This window comes from Mus caroli, chromosome 12 (genome assembly GCF_900094665.2).
Source record: "Mus caroli chromosome 12, CAROLI_EIJ_v1.1, whole genome shotgun sequence".
NCBI lineage: Eukaryota > Metazoa > Chordata > Mammalia > Rodentia > Muridae > Mus > Mus caroli.
The window spans coordinates 102,983,747-103,000,715 of NC_034581.1; the positions used below are offsets into that span (position 1 = coordinate 102,983,747).

At 46.0% G+C, this 16,969-nt stretch overlaps 1 protein-coding gene across 4 annotated transcripts in view; it reads left to right on the forward strand.

The window, feature by feature from the left end:
* Positions 1–16,969, forward strand: part of Eml1 (EMAP like 1) — a 169,390-nt gene that overhangs the window by 144,380 nt on the left and 8,041 nt on the right. For all 4 annotated transcript variants that reach the window (XM_021178556.2, XM_029484428.1, XM_021178557.2 and 1 more), the window contains 6 exons: positions 474–573; positions 1,759–1,913; positions 6,478–6,603; positions 6,810–6,941; positions 13,099–13,166; positions 15,708–15,796. In XM_021178556.2, coding sequence (XP_021034215.1) covers positions 474–573; positions 1,759–1,913; positions 6,478–6,603; positions 6,810–6,941; positions 13,099–13,166; positions 15,708–15,796 — 670 coding nt within the window. The remainder of the gene's footprint in view (positions 1–473; positions 574–1,758; positions 1,914–6,477; positions 6,604–6,809; positions 6,942–13,098; positions 13,167–15,707; positions 15,797–16,969) is intronic.

Here is a 16,969-nt window from a genome sequence, read left to right on the forward strand (position 1 = left end):
GCTCCCTTGGGGTTCCCCGTACAGTTGGAAGTCCTCCCGTCTTGAGGATCTCCTCAGTAATAAAATGGAGATGGAGGTCCAGATCTCCTGGTGGGGCAGCTAGCTGCAAGGAGCCTGCATATGGGCACTGGTTGCTAGGGACTGGCAACCTGGCTTTGCTAAGGGAGACAGGACCCTGTCCATCATTCTATGCTTGACAGCATAGCCCCTCCCTCATGTCCTCCTTACCACCACCCTGCTTAAACTGTCTGCAGCTTTGGGCTTCATTCCCCAGCCATTGAGTTGTCCAGAATTTCTTTCTCTTAGAGCAAGTACTCTGGAAGAAAATGTCACCCGACGGTACATAAAACTAAAAGCCCCCAACTCCAGAGGCTGGCGCGGTCCACCTGGGGTTGCTGGGACTCTAACTTAACACAAATAAAAGGCTGTCTTCGGTAAATAACATGCCCGCGCTTACTCATTACATTCCACAGAAACAAGAGAAGCCAAAGTTTGTCCTCTGCGTGACGTTTTCTGAAAATGGCGACACCATTACTGGAGATTCAAGTGGCAACATCTTGGTGTGGGGGAAAGGTAATGAGCAGGTCTCCTAAAGCCATTCGATGTCTTTGGTAATGCGGTGACTAAGACATTGGCGGTGGGGTTTATAGAAATGAGCTGTTGAAGTTACGAACAGGACAACCACTAAATTCCCGGTTACATAGGTGTGTTTGTGTGTGTGGTTTTAGTGAAACCATAAAGCAGGAGAAAACTGGGGAATGTTAAGAGTCGCTAACTTTGTGTATACCCTTGTGAAAGGCTTTTGAAGGTTAGGATACGATGATAAAGTTAATCACTTTGCAGTGAGAGCTGTTAGCAAATTACAACGCAGACGTTATTAATGGCTATATAGCTGTGACATATTTGGGTCAGTATTCTGATCCACATAGCATTTGACAAATGTTTCCAGAGTACTAGGCCCGCCAATACAGATGCGCACAGGTCAGCTCAGAGGCTGACGCATGCGTACAGATCAGACCTTTTTTTTTTTTTTGAAAGGGTTTCTCTGTGTAGCCCTGGCTGTCCTGGAACTCACTTTGTAGACCAGGCTGGCCTCAAACTCAGAAATCCGCCTGCTTCTGCCTCCCGAGTGCTGGGATTAAAGGCGTGCGCCACCACGACGGCTAAACCTGCATTTTCTTACAGCTAGAGTGGAGAACCTCAGTCAGAAAGGCAGTGTTGGATAAGTCCAGTGAAAACTCATGAGTCTTCAAGGTTCAGGAAGGTACACCTTCCTGTCTTCCTGGGTCTCAGAGTTAGGTCTGAGAAAGAAGGGAAACACAGACCGCCCGCCCGATGTTACTTCTGAAGGGAAGGGGGTTTTTGTATTCCTCATCATCTTGGCACCTACTGTAGCAATGCTCATTTGAAAGGTCAGCAGTAGCCACATTCCACAACGTGGGGAGCTGAAAGGAACAGCTAACTTATCCAGAGACATGGCCCACTGGGGTGATGGCAGAGGGCACAAGCCAGAGTCTGTGTTCTCCGCCACACAGCTCCCATGACACTATACTTTTCTCAGTCATAGGACGATCCAGTTCATGCATGCTAGGACTCTGAGAGCATCAAAAGATTTTAAGTCCTTCCTAGGAAAGTATTAAAATCATGTCACACCTTACCGTCACACCTTTAAAACAAACTGAAGTGGGTTTTGGCAGTGGTCAGAGGCTAGCCTTTTGATTCTGCCCCACATAATGGTGGTGTTCCTGGCGTGTTTAGGTACAAATCGGATAAGCTATGCAGTTCAAGGGGCCCACGAGGGCGGCATTTTTGCACTTTGTATGCTGAGAGACGGGACACTGGTGTCCGGAGGAGGGAAGGACCGGCGGCTCATTTCCTGGAACGGAAACTATCAAAAACTTCACAAAGCAGAGGTAAGCCACAGCGTGGACCCTGCACCTGTTAGCCTGATGGCCGTTTGGATTAGCTCAGAGTTGGGGGGGGGGGATAGATGAATTTTTATGGCGGCAACAATCTTAGAAAAATCATAGAGGCAGTTTATTTACAAGTAAGAGAATTTGAAGCTACCCAACACTTCCTGCTTGGAACATTGCTTTAATATAGGCAGTCTTGTGGCCGGCTGGGTTTATCACTAGAACCTCTCTTTCTCTAAAATCCAACATGCTTCGTGCACACAGCATCACGGTGAACAGGGTGTGTCCGGCACCTGCCTTATTCGAAGCTCTCAGCTGCGGGGCAGCATGCTTCCCAACACTTTCCTTCCTCTGTGGTTCATTTCACCACCTGAGACCTAGACAGCAGCCTGTCTTCCTGGGAGCCAGGGACGAGAAGCCTGGCACCGAGCAGCCTCCCCGAGGTCTTCCCCTCCAACTCCCAGTGATGAGCAGGCAAGCTGGGAAACTGGCACCAGCGTGGGGATAGCACTCTATCCCCAGCTATGCAGGATGGAGGATTTCCAACATGTAGGATTTCTCCAGCTGCCGAGGCTCACACTGCCTATTCCTGGCCCTGCTTAGGGCAGCAGGACGTTGTGGTTCTCCTGGTTACGTGGCAGACAAAGGCTTTCATCGAGTATTAGCAACCCCCTCCCTTTCCATGATGATTTGGTATTACACCTTTTAATATATTTGTATGTGAGAGTGTCCGTGCATGTGGTATGTGTACACGTGTGTGTGTGCCTGTGCACACTCATGCACAATACTTGTGGAGGCCAGACAAGGATGCCAGGTGTCTGCTTTGTCACTCTTCTCCTTAGTTCACCTGGAGCCAGCCTAGCCCCAGCCATCCTCCTGTCTCCACCTACACCTGTGCGGGGGCCATAAGTATTATAGAGATCTCAGGTCCTAGTGTTTGTGCAGTGTGCCCTCTTGCCCACGGGGCATCTCCCCAACCACTCGTGAAGACCTTAATCTTGGTAACTTTTTTTTTTCTTACTATATAGTCCAGGATGACTTTAAGCTCATTGTGTAGCACAGGCTAGCCTCAAACTAACAGCGATATTCTTCTTCAGTCTTCTGAGTTCTGTATATATTTGTCAAAACATCGTGGGTGTATTTTAAGGATATACTATTTTTATTTGCCATCTATGTCTCAGTAAGCCTTAGCACATTAGAGGCAGAGGCAGAGGCAGAGGCAGAGGCAGAGGCAGAGGCAGAGGCAGAGGCAGAGGCAGAGGCAGAGGCAGAGGCTGTGAATTCAAGGTCAGTCTGATTTACACAGAGAGTTCTAGGACAGCCAGGGCTGTGTAGAGAGATCCCATCTCCAAACAAAAAGCAAAAGAAAAAGAAAAAGAAGGAGGTGAAGGAGAAATGAATAGAGGCTAAGCAGAAGGCTCAGAGGTTAAGATTAGGTTTTGCTCTTGCCGAAGACCCAGGTTAAGTTCCCAGCACCTACATGGACCTCACAAACATCCATTGCTCCAGTTAGAGAGAATCCTACATCCTCTACGGACTTCCGTAGGCACTGTATACAAGAGCACATACATACATGCAGACAAGCATTCTGATATATATGAATATATACACTTTTATAAGCAACAAGGTGATGCGTTTTGTCAACTGGGAAATTACTTCTTACATTATGATACATGGGGCAGGCCTGCCTGGCTCGTCATTGGCAAGGGAACTTGGAAGACTTGGGAAAGTCATTTCGTTTGATCCCTGTCCCTTGATTGAGCAGTGCCCTGAGACCGGTGGGGGTGGGGCACCCACATTTCTCTGAGGAGCTCTTCATCTGTCTCTCTTACTGCACTGTTGGGTGTGGCTCCTTCCTCAGCATCACTCTAAGTGTTCATCAGTAAACTTGATGATGAAACCGTGCTTGAAAATGACCAGGCAGTTTCCTGGACCCATGTCTTCCAGACATAAGACTTTTATGTATGCCTGAAAAACCTCTGGCAGATTTGGACCCTGTTTCAGTTTGTTTAATTGTTTGTTTGTTTGTTTGTTTGTTTGTTTTAAGACAGAGTTTCTTTGTAGCCTGGCTGCCCTGGAATTCACTCTGTAGACGAGGCTGGCTTCAAATTCAGAAATCTTCCTACTTCTCCCTCAGAGTGCTGGGATTAAAGGCATTCACCACCACTGCTCAGCTAGGACCCCATTTGTGAAGACCAGTTCTCTACAGACATCACTGCGTGTCTGTGTTAGACACTGCTTTTCTAAGTCTTTGCTTCCGATTCTTTGTTTCCAGTTCTTCATGATGGGCACATTCTTGGGTCTTTTCCCTTGGAATTGTTTTTTTTTCTGTTAGTGCTTTCTTTTCCCTTTGTACCCCAATGTGTACCCCAATGTTGATAAGCAGCCCCTCTCTCCTGGCATTTGAAGTCCTTGATCACACGCATGCCATCCCATGCCCCTGGGCATCTCAGAGGATGGTGAAGCTGAGGGACCAGGACAAGACATTACACATAGTTCAATTCTGTAACAACAGCACTGAACAACTGTGACTTTCTTACAATACAGTTTGCTGTATTGGGGAATGTGCTGTATGTTGCTAGTCACGGGCATTCTTACATCATTGTGAAGAAAGTACCAGGACTTCTTCTGGTACCTTAGATGACATCACTCACCACGCAGCTCTTCCACCTCACAGAGTGTCATTCCTTTTCTTCTTTGTAACCTTTCTTTAAAAAAAAGAAAAAAGTTCCTTTTGAGTTTGTATGTTTATGTGTGTGTGTGCACATTCGACTGTGTGCGTGCGTGTGGGAGCGTTTGCTGCCAACCCTCGGGAGTGGTCCACTTCATTCATGACATGATGAGGGACCGCATCTCACCGAGGTGTGGAGCTTCCTTATTCATCCAGGCTGACTGCAAGCCCCGCGCCTGGGATTGGCCCACTTCCTTCTGTAAACCCAGGGCTGGGAGTACAAGCCCTTACTACCGCATCTGGATTTTTTTGTTTTGTTTGTTTTGGTGTTTTGTTTTGTGTTTTTGTTTGTTTGTTTGTTTGTTTGTTTGTTTGCTTTTTGAGTCAGGATCTCTCTGTGTGTAGCCCTGGCTATTCTGGAACTCACTCTGTAGACCAGGCTGGCAGATCTGCCTCTGCCTCCCGAGTGCTGGGATTAAAGGTGTGCTCTGCCACCACCCGGCCACATCTGCCTCTTTTCTTGGGGTTCCAGAGATCAAGCATTGATCCTTTGCACTTACACAGGAAACACTTAGCAGTTTGAGTTCCCGCAAGCTTCATCCTCACTTTTTGTCATGTAGAATCTATATCTGCAGCCCAGACCAGCCTCAGACTCCCAGTCCTTCCAGCTCAGCTTCCTAAGCACTAGGAGTTCAGGCACTCGCCAGCTCACCAGCTCAGTCTCTGCCAAGACGAGACACGCACCACAGGTACAGACCACATGGCAGGGCAGGGATCTTCTCACTGGGGTCTCTCACCTGGGCAGCCCCATGGCTCTCATTCTTCCTGCAGTGAGCGAGCATGCTTTACTTTAGCAGCTAGAACTGCCCTTGACAGAAGCATTCTGAAAGTCTCCCTCACAACACACACAGACACACACAGACACACACAGACACAGACACACACACACACACACTTAGCAACATGCACAGGGCCCTGATCGAGGACCACTTTGAAGTTGAAAGAAGTTTTGGCATTTCTGACACTTCTCAGGTCTTATTAACTACAGAGACAGACAGGATGCCTAACAAGTAAAGGACAGGCTGACTATCACACTCCTCCCCAAACTTTTTTTTTTCTTGTCAAAAAATACTTTTAAGAAAAGTTTTGGTGGTGGTGGTGGTGGTTGGGTTTTTTTTTTTTTTTTTTTGGTTGGTTGGTTGGTTTTGGGTTTTGGTTGTTGTTTTTGAGACAGGGTCTCTCTACTCCTGGCTGACCTGGAACTCACTATACAGACCAAGCTGGCCTCAAACTCACGGAAATCTGCCTGCCTCTGCCTCCCCAGCACTGAGATTAAAGGCCCTTATGCCCTGCTGAAACTTTATTCCACCTATTCATTTAAAATACTTAAAATGTTTATAGTTTAAAAAGTAAAGGTGAATACTTGCCTAGATTGGAGAGGTCCTAGGTTCCACCTCTAGCACTACTATCAGGCAAGCACACATGTGTGTGCATACACAATACACACATGCACACACACTTGAGTGTTCACACATTGAGTACTTTGGGGTTTTGATCACTGCTCAGCAGCTGGTTCTGGTATCTGTATAACTGAGCCCCTTTTCTGGGTTTATATAATGGTCTCTATAAAGGCTATCACAAGAGCTATCACATGATTCCAATATTTTTAATGCCCAAGCTAAATGCAGATCTATAATCCTAGCACTTGGGAGACTAAATCAGAAGCAACACCTGAGATTGAGGCCGACCTAGCTTGCATAGTAAGTTCAGGGCTAGCCTGAACTACATAATGACACCTTCTCTTAAAACAAAACAAACAAAACAACAAAAAAGCCAAAAACCAATTGAATGAAATCTTAAGTCTTTGTTTGCATGTGACTTTTCCCCACACAGATTCCTGAGCAGTTTGGCCCAATACGGACAGTGGCCGAGGGGAAGGGCAACGTCATCTTGATAGGCACTACTAGAAACTTTGTCCTGCAAGGCACCTTGTCAGGGGACTTCACACCCATCACTCAGGTATCGTCAACTTGGCAAATGCCAAGCTCTTGCATTTCCCCGGTAATATGGACGCATGTGAGTTTCCCAGTGTGGTGGCCTCCTGCTTCAGTGCGGTGTTCTGTGGCATGATTAAGCTTGAGAGGAAAGAGCTCACGAGACAGTCCTTCGGGGGTGCTGTTGTGATGGTGGGATCTCAGAGTCCCTTTGTCTTGGTTCTTTTATAGGGCCACACCGATGAGCTCTGGGGGCTAGCCATCCATGCCTCCAAGCCTCAGTTCCTGACCTGTGGACATGACAAGCATGCCACTCTCTGGGACGCTGTCGGTCACCGGCCAGTCTGGGACAAAATCATAGAGGTAAGTAAGTGTGCATGCTGCATTTCCAGTCTTCTTATAAAAACGCTTCTGGTATGTATTTTTATATGAAATGTATTTTTATATGAATTATCAGTGATAAGGATAGGCTCAGAGCCAGTCCCACAACACCCAGAGGAAGCTCCACTCCCAAGCACTTTAACACACCCAGGATCATAGGATCAGAGGTGAGGAGGACACAACATCTGCCCCAACACCAGAAGTAACAGGGACCAGTGGGACCCGGGCACCCAGGAACTCCTCCTGACCAGTGGCACAGGTTCCTTCCTGTCTGGGCCAGTGCTCTGAGCAGACCTTGGGTGCAAACTCTGCACCCAGAAGAAGCTCCAGGTATTCCAACACGCCCAGGACCACAGGATCCCAGGAGCTTGGTCACACCAGGATCTCAGGGTCCCAGAGACAGCTTGACTCCCAGGAGCTCTGACACACCCAGGATCTCAGGATCCCAGAATCACAGTGACAGATGAACTCTGAGGAGTTCTTACACAACCAGGATCACAGGAAGGACAGACTCCAGTAAGATATAGCGAGGGCAGGTAGTGCTAATAACCAGGTGGTGGGAGGCAAGCATAAGAACATCAGCAACAGAAACCAAGGTTACTTGGCATCATCAGAACCCAATTCTCCCACCATAGTAAGACACCATCACACAGAAAGCAAGATTCAGACCTAAAATCACTTCTCATGATGGTGATAGAGGACTTTAAGAAGGCCATAAATAACTCCCTGAAAGAAATACAGGAGAACACAGGTAAACATCTAGAAGCCCTTGAAGAGGAAACACAAAAATCCCTTAAAGAATTACAGGAAAACACAACCAAACAGGCAAAGGAAAGGAACAAAACCATCCAAGTTCTAAAAATGGAAATAGAAACAATAAAGAAATCAGAAAGGGAGACAACCCTGGAGTTAGAAACCCTAGGAAAGGGATCAGGAGTCATAGATGCAAGCATCACCAACAGAATACAAGAGATGGAAGACAGAATCTCAGGGGCAGAAGATACCATAGAAAACATTGACACAACAGTCAAAGAAAATGCAAAAGGCAAAAAGCTCCTGACCCAAAACATCCAGGAAATTCATGACACAATGAGAAGACCAAACTTAAGGCTAGTAGGTATAGAAGTGAGTGAAGATTCCTAACTTAAAGGGCCAGTAAATATCTTCAACAAAATTATAGAAGAAATCTTCCCCAACCTAAAGAAAGAGATGCCCATGGACATACAAGAAGTCTACAGAACTCCAAATAGACTGGACCAGAAAAGAAATACCTCCTGTCACATATTAATCAAAACACCAAATGCACTAAACAAAGAAAGAATATTAAAAGCAGTAAGGGAAAAAGGTCAAGTAACATATAACATATAAAGGCAGGCCTATCAGAATTACACCAGACTTCTCAACAGAGACTATGAAAGCTAGAAGATCCTGGGCAGATGTCATACAGACCCTAAGAGAACACAAATGCCAGCCCAGGCTACTATACCCAGCAAAACTCCCAATTACCATAGATGGAGAAACCAAGATATTCCATGACAAAAACAAATTTACACCATATCTTTCCATAAATCCAGCCCTACAAAGGATAATAGATGGATAATACCAACACAAGGAGGGAAAACTATACCCTAGAAAAAGCAAGAAAGTAATCTTTCAACAAACCCAGAAGAAGATAGGCACACAAACATTATTCCAGCTCTAACAACAAAAATCACAGGAAGGAACAATCACTTTTCCTTAACATCTCTTAACATCAATGGACTCAATTCCCCCAAAAAGACATAGACTAACAGACTGGATACATAGACAGGACCCAGTATTTTGCTGCACACAGAAAACATACCTCAGTGACAAAGGCAGACACTACCTCAGAGTAAAAGGTTGGAAAACTATTTTCCAAGCAAATGGTCCCATGAAACAAGCTGGAGTAGCCATTCTAATATGGAATAAAATCAACTTTCAACCAAAAGTTATCAAAAAAGATAAAGAAGGACACTTTATACTGGTCAAAAGAAAAATCTACCAAGATGAACTCTCAGTTCTGAACATTTATGTTCAAAATGCAAGGGCACCCACATTCATAAAAGAAACTTTACTAAAGCTCAAAGCACACATCATACCCCACACGGTAATAGTGGGAGACTCCAACACCCCACTCTCATCAATGGACATATCATGGAAACACAAACTAAACAGAGACACAGTGAAACTAACAGAAGTTATGAAACAAATGAACAGATATTTATAGAACATTTCATCCTAAAGCAATATATGTGTGTGTGTGTGTGTGTGTGTGTGTGTGTGTATGTGTATATATACATATATATATCTTCTTCTCAGCACCTTATGGTAGCTTCTCCAAAATTGATCGTATAGTCGGGCGGTGGTGGCACAGACCTTTAATCCCAGCACTGAGGAGGCAGAGGCAGGCGGATTTCTGAGTTCGAGGCCAGCCTGGTCTACAGAGTGAGCTCCAGGACAGCCAAGGCTACACAGAGAAACCCTGTCTCGAAAAACCAAAAAAAAAAAAAAAAAAAAGACAGTATAATTGGTCACAAAACAGGCCTCAACAGATACAAGAAGATTGAAATAATCCCATGCACCCTATCAGATTACCAAGAACTAAGGCTGGTCTTAAATACCAACAAAAACAACAGACAGCACACATGCACATAGAAGCTGAACAGTGCTCTACTCAATGATAACTTAGTCAAGGAAGAAATAAATTAATGGCTTTTTAGAATTTAATGAAAGTGAAGACACATCATACCAAAACTTATGAGAAACAATGAAAGCAGTTGTAAGAGGAAAGCCCAGAGCTCTGAGTGCCTCCGAAAAGAAACTGGAGAGAGCTTACACTAGCAGCTTGACAGCACCCCTGAAAGCTCTAGAACAAAAAGAAGCAAATACACCCAAGAGGAGTAGACAGCAGGAAATAATCAAACTCAGGGCTGAAATCAACCAAATAGAAACAAAAAGAACTGTACAAAGAATCAACAAGGGCTAGTGAGATGGCTCAGTGGGTAAAAGCACCCGACTGCTCTTCTGAAGGTCCAGAGTTCAAACCCCAGCAACCACATGGTGGTGGCTCACAACCATCCGCAACAAGATCTGGCGCCCTCTTCTGGAGTGTCTGAAGACAGCTACAGTGTACTTACATATAATTAATAAATAAAATCTTTAAAAAAAAAAAAAAAGAATCAACAAAACCAGGAGCTGGTTCTTTGAGAAAAATCAACAAAATAGATAAACCCTTAGCCAGACTAACCAGAGACAGTCTCCAAATTAAAAAAATCAGAAATGAAAAGGGAGACATAACAACGAAATATATCTTCAAATAATTATTCTGTTTGTTGAATATTAACAGTTGAAAATATTAAAATCATGTTCTACAAACATGGAAATATCACTGATAATTTTTCTCACTGTGCTTGAAATTAGCATTTTCTTAATGTTTAACTTCAAAGACTTTTGCTATTTCGAAATCTTTAAAATATACTTACTGATGAAATAATTTCTCTCCTAGAAACACTGATATTCTTTTTTGTTTTTACTGATAATCGTTTTAAAGTAAACTTATAGTTAGACAATGTACACAGATATATAATGCGTTTTAAATACTCTCTCACTATATCAGGTGGTATCAAATAAGGGCTTTGGAATAGATTTCTTTTTTTTTTTTTTTTTTTTTGGTTTTTCTGAGACAGGGTTTCTCTGTGTAGCCCTGGCTGTCCTGGAACTCATTTTGTAGACCAGGCTGGCCTCGAACTCAGAAATCCTCCTGCCTCTGCCTCCCAAGTGCTGGAATTAAAGGCGTGTGCCATCACCGCTCGGCTGGAATATATTTCTTAATGATTCATTTTTAATATTTTATGCTTTACTATGTTTAACTCACAAAGAATATTTTGAATGTTTTGAAACAATTTAGTATTCAACATTAGATATAGGATCCTCAGTTATGGATAGTAGTAAATATTCATTAATGATAATTTTAGGGTATAAAAGGATATGAATATAAAAGTTTTATTAAAACTTGTTATATAAAAGAATATAACAATTTTTATATGTTATTTGATTCTCAAAATACTCAAAAATTTAAGAAAAATTCTAAAAATAAAACAGTGATAAGAAGTCTAAATGTAGCCAGGCGTGGTGGCGCACTCCTTTGATCCCAGCACTCAGGAGGCAGAGGCAGGCAGATTTCTGAGTTAGAGGCCAGCCTGGTCTACAAAGTGAGTTCCAGGACAGCCAGGACTACACAGAGAAACCCTGTCTCGAAAAAAACAAAACAAAACAAACAAACAAACAAACAAATCTAAATGCAATATTTTACCTTTTAATAATTGTGTTGCTTTTAAGAACGTTTCAAGCATTCTTACCCATATTATTCTGAACAGCAGCAGGAGTTAGCGTTTCCTAGCAGGGTTGTCAGCGTTCCTGAGAGCAGAGTCTTAATGGACCAAAGTGCTAGAAAGCCCCGTGACTATCCCATGTCCTGTGAGGGCACATCTTACACAGGGTTACAGGCCACAGTGAGAATATGCAGTTTCATTTCTCCCTCTCTGGAGTTTGGTGGCAAAGACATCACATTCATTTTGAACTTCACAGGGGAAACAGATTTCTTATCTGAGAGTCAAAATCCCTTCACCGTGTGGAAATCAGGCCTGTATTCTTGAGCTGTTGGCACCCCAGCTGTGAATGTGTCATACAATCCCCCCTGGACCTTCGGGTTGAAGAACTTTAGCTTTGCTCTGACTCTATTGATCAGGAGATGGGGAAGGGAGTGGCTGAGTTACTTGTAAAGGGCACAGAGTTAGTAAGCAGGAGCTGGGGTGACCCTGTGGTTAAGGGCACCAACTGCTTTGTGCAGAGGACTGTGTTCAGTTCCCAACACCTACATGACAATTTGCGACCATCTATAACTCCAGTTCAGGATATCTGACACCTTTTTCTGATCTCTGGGGTTTACCAGGCATGCACATTGATGTACTTACATGCGTTCAGGGGAAACGCTTGCCCACGTGTAAAGTATGTGGCTCAGCCACCCAGCTCAGGCTGAGTCCCAAACCCAGGCCAGGTTGTTCCATCGCAGCACCATGAACCGCAGGCAGCCTTGCTGGGTTGCTTGTGTCCTGACAACTCACACACCCCACATAAGGAAACAGCCCTTTTGCCATATCATCCCTTCATTCCCTGGAAAGCTGCTGGTACGTCCAACAGCCCAAGACTGGCTCTGGTTCTCCTGTCCTCCACTTGCAGTGAAGGCTGTCACTGGGTTCTGGTTCCTGCAGCCAACTGAGCACCAGAACTGAGGGTAGGCACTCCTACAGCAGAGGTCGTCAGGGACAGCAGCACCCTTGTGGTTCTGTGGACACGGCTGCCTGCTGAGCACCCTGATGCTCCACCTCCCTTCCCCTTGCCAGACAGCTAACTGCTTTGGCCGAACAAAACTTGGGAACCAGATCTGGAGCTCTAACCCTGCAGTGTCCCAGACCATCTGTCCATCCTCCCCGAGGCTTTGAATGGGATCCTTAGCCTCTCCACACCTCCATATGAAAGCAGCTGTGTGGTTCTGGTGAGCTTGTCACAGAAGCAGCTCGTTGGGTTTGGTCTCGGGCACGTGGGATCTGCCAGCATATTGGCTTAATGATAGCTACCTCTTTAGGAAGTAGTTAAAGATGGTGAGGCTGGCGTCTGGAATCTCTATCTGCTCTTGTGGCTGCAGTTTATCTAGTAGCATCTCTGTGGCTCCAATGTCCACTCCTGCCCTGGCGGTGGTCAGTGGTTGTACTCCCAGATAAACCAAGCACACCTTTTGACCAGCTTCCTACGGGACCAGAGGACAGAGAGAGAGATCCAGATGTGCAAACTAGAAAGGGCCCAGAAAGGAGCACTCACCTGCCTGCCTTTTGTGATTACTGTAGATAGGACAGATTATAGGATGGACAAATACATTCCAAAGGCAGGCATATGTTGTGATGGAAGTGTGACAGGGACCCAAGTGGGCCTGCATCTCTTGTAGGGAGAAAAGAGGCTTTTCAAACAGAGCTGTGGAGTCTGAGAAGAACACGGCTCCGGTGGGTTTGTGCTGTCTTGCTCTGTCTGGCCACATATTTACATTTCCTTTAAAATATTCTAGGATCCAGCTCAGTCCTCTGGTTTTCATCCTTCCGGGTCTGTGGTTGCAGTGGGGACACTGACTGGGAGGTAAGCATCCACCCTACCCGCCGCTGCCCCGCAACAGCCTATGCCTGCAGAGTTGCAGGGAGCAGTTAGACATCTGAGCCTCCCTGGGGCGGGGGCAGGTGCATGGCAGCTCTGGCTGCATCTTCTTGGTTCCAGTCATTTACTGAGCATTCAGTCAAAACTCAAAAGCGAAACTGAGTCCTTCCCAATTGAAACTTGGAGGAAAGCCGGATCTTTCAACACGTCTCCTCCCCAGCTTCACCCTCACCCCACCCCATCTCCTTCCAGCTCCAGAGGCTCTAGAACACTCCCAGAATTCTGCTCTAGAGCAGTGGTTCTCAGCCTGTGTGGGTCATGACCCCCAAAGACCATGGAAAAACACAGATACTAATATTATGGTTCATAACCACAGCCAAATTACAGTTATGAAGTAGCAATGAAAATAATGTTATGGCTTGGGTCATCACAACATGAGGAACTGTATTAAAGGGTTAGGCAGGTTGAGAACCACTGCCCTAGAGCCTACAGTAGGAGCCTCCGCTTTTGAAATGGGCAAGAAAGCATTGCAAGACCCCAAGAGAGGAGGCCCTCTTTCTCAGCTAGAGAGGCTTTCAGCACTGGGGAAAGTTCACAGGTCCTGGGTCTCATGTGCAGACTCAGCCTCCTCTCACCAGCCTCCTCCACCATGGGGTGGGCAGTAGATCTGTGCTTTGTCCCCCAGCCTCCCCCACGTAGCAGCAGTGAGCCTGTGAGCCAATTACATACACTCTCTGACTGTCTTTCTAGTCTCTGAGATATGGTGATACCACCAACACCGATGACTGAGAAAGCCATGTACACAGGGACACTGCCTAGCAGGTGAGAGCCGCGGCTGGCATCACTGTGTGGCAGTGCTTGGCTGTGCTTCTGTGTAGTCTGACTCAACAGAGCAGCCCTCAAGGGATGTGGGCCGAGACCCCTGCTGGATGTCTGGAAATGTTGGCACGGAACCCATATAACCTAGCTCTCTCATACATGCCTGTGATAAGACTTAACCGAGTGATTATTCGGCTCAGAGAAAGCTGAACAACACTAATGGTCAGAGGACCTGTTGTGGCCTTAGACATTCTATACCCATGGTTCTGTATCGAGACGTCTGGTTGTGCTGGACTGCTGCCCCCGCCCCCTCCTGAGAAGGGGTCAAAGGACTCGGTTCCTTACGGAGATGACATGAACGGAATACTCTCCTTGGAACAGACACAATGTAAAAGTTATGAAAAGTGTCGGGATTTTTTCATTCAGTATTTTCAGGACTGAGGTTGGTGAAGGGTAAGTGGAAGGACAGCGGAGCAGCTCCCTGGCTGAGGAGGGAGCTGAGGAGGGACTGAGTCTGTTGTAGCTCCAGGTGTAAGATCTGAAATGTTCCCTCCCATAGTCCTTTGCAAAAAAACAAAACAACAATAACAACAACAAAAAGCCCATTGCACTCTGAATCTGCTTTTCTACATGTGGGGACAGCCACTAATGCTTGTGGGGAGCTTGGGACAGGGCTCAGCAGTAAAGAGCCACAAACTGCTCTTACAGAGGACCCAGGTTTGTCCCCTCCCATCCCCACCCCCAACCCACATCAGGCAGCTCACCACCATCCATAACTCCGTCTTTCTGGGAGATCTGGCGCCCTCTGCCTGTATCCTCTGGTACTGCACTTGAGTACAAAAGCCCACACACTCTTGTACACGTGTAGGGACTCACCCACAAATATACATACCATCTTCCATTTAACTCTCTTTGAGACATCAAAGCTTTAATTCAGTAGGCCCTACAAGATAAACATCACCGTCACCTATCTGCTGACAGATGGCGTGGGACAGAATTCGTAATTGAAGCATCCTAGGGTGGAATGGATGGCACTTGTGACCTAATGTTACACTCTCTGATATATGGCCTAACACTAGCACTCTGTGTGCATCTCTGGCTAACCCCAGTGCGTGTGTTATGTGCCAGCCTCAGTGAGATCAGTGGGATGTCTAAGGTAAATGGTTGTCACAGATGCAAGAAATCCCATCTGGAAGCAACATATAAGTTCCACGAAGCTGCCCTGGGTAGGTAGTTAGGCCCAGAAAGGTATCGAGGAAGGCAGTATCTCTGCATCTGTCATCCAGGTCTGAGATTTCAGTAGCCGGGAGTCACAGCCATGGCCTGTGAGCGGCATCGTTCCAGTACTTAACACACCATCTCCTCACTCTGGCCCAGAGCTCTAGGGCAGGCACCTCATGCCCACAGCTCTCTGCTGCAGCTCCTATATGCTCTCGTGCCCAGTTTGCACGCCTTCCTGCCCATAGCTTTCCCACTTCCCATGCGCGCATAAAAGTCCCAGAGAAAAGCCTCAGTGCTAACTTCTGAAGAGCTTCGAGCGTTTGTCAATATGCTGTTCCTTTCTGTAAAGAAAGCTGTGGGGAGGCAGCGGGTTCTTCAGTAGGAGCTGACTGGGTTTACACGCCCCGAGACAAACAGACTTCTGCTGTTGGGACAGCCTTGCATCTCACCAAACAGCTCACAGTGTTTCTCTCATGTTTACGACAGGTGGTTTGTGTTTGACACGGAGACAAAGGACTTGGTCACCGTCCACACGGATGGGAATGAGCAGCTGTCCGTGATGCGGTATTCTCCAGGTCAGAATTCAGCTTTCAAATTCTCACAAAGAATACAGTTTTGTACAAGAAACAGGTTGGCAAAGCTCCACCAAGGGACTTATCTTAAGCCTGTGGTGTGTAGGGTTCTCTAGACAGCGAACCTTTCCGTCACTGTGCAGCTGTGGTTTAACTTTGTATTACAAATCCCCCACCCGCTGTCTAGTCGTCCTCTCTGTTTTTCGAGACAGGGTTTCTCTGTGTAGCCCTGGCTGCCCTGGAACTCACTCTGTAGACCAGGCTGGCCTTGAACTCCTAGAGATCCCCCTGCCTCCACCTCTCAAGTGCTGGGATTATAGGCGTGATTATAGGCGTGGATTATACACTCCACTTATCTTACAGAAAATCTCAAACACAGAATTAGACAGGGTGTCAGGGTGAGTCTCCCACCTCATTACCGCTTGGAAGGACCACTCTGCTACCTTCATGGCCCTCCAAGATACATGCCATTAGTGCATTACAGACATGTAGTCCAGAGGTTCCTGGGACTAGGGAGACGTCTCGAGACTCCGCGTGGGCCGTGCAGGTGTGAGTCTCGAGGATCTGTCTCCCAGCCCTTTTGATAAGTTTATTCTTCTAGATTTGTTCCTATTATTTTTTTAATGTTCATGTGTGTACCGTGGTGCATGGGCATGTGTGGTTTATGTATAATTATGAGTGTATAAATCCCTGGGATCTTTCTCATATGATGTTAGATCATCTGTAAATAAAATGTTTGCTGTGTCTTTGGATCTAGAGGCCTTTATATCTCTTTCACTGCACAGCTGGTTCCTCTAGTAAAGTGTGAACAGGGATCTTCAGGCCGACTCTCTTGTTTTGTTCTCAGTGTTTCCTCTTCAGGGACAGAGATGCCATTTATCACAAGAATGTTCTCTACTGTCTGGCTTGGTCTCAGCATAAGAAGTGTTGGAGCTTGTCAAATGCTTTTCTACGTCTGTTAAGATGGGAAATGTGAAAAGAAATTGAACCTTGTGTGGTTGTACACACCTGTAGTCCCAGCACTCAGGAGGCAGAGGCAGGAGGAACTCTGGGAGCTCAAGCCCAGCTTGGTTTACATAGGGAGTTCCAGGACAGCCAGGGCTACATAGCAAGACCCCGTCTTAAAAAAAAAAAAAGCCGGGTGTGGCAGCGCACGCCTTTACTCCCAGCACTCCG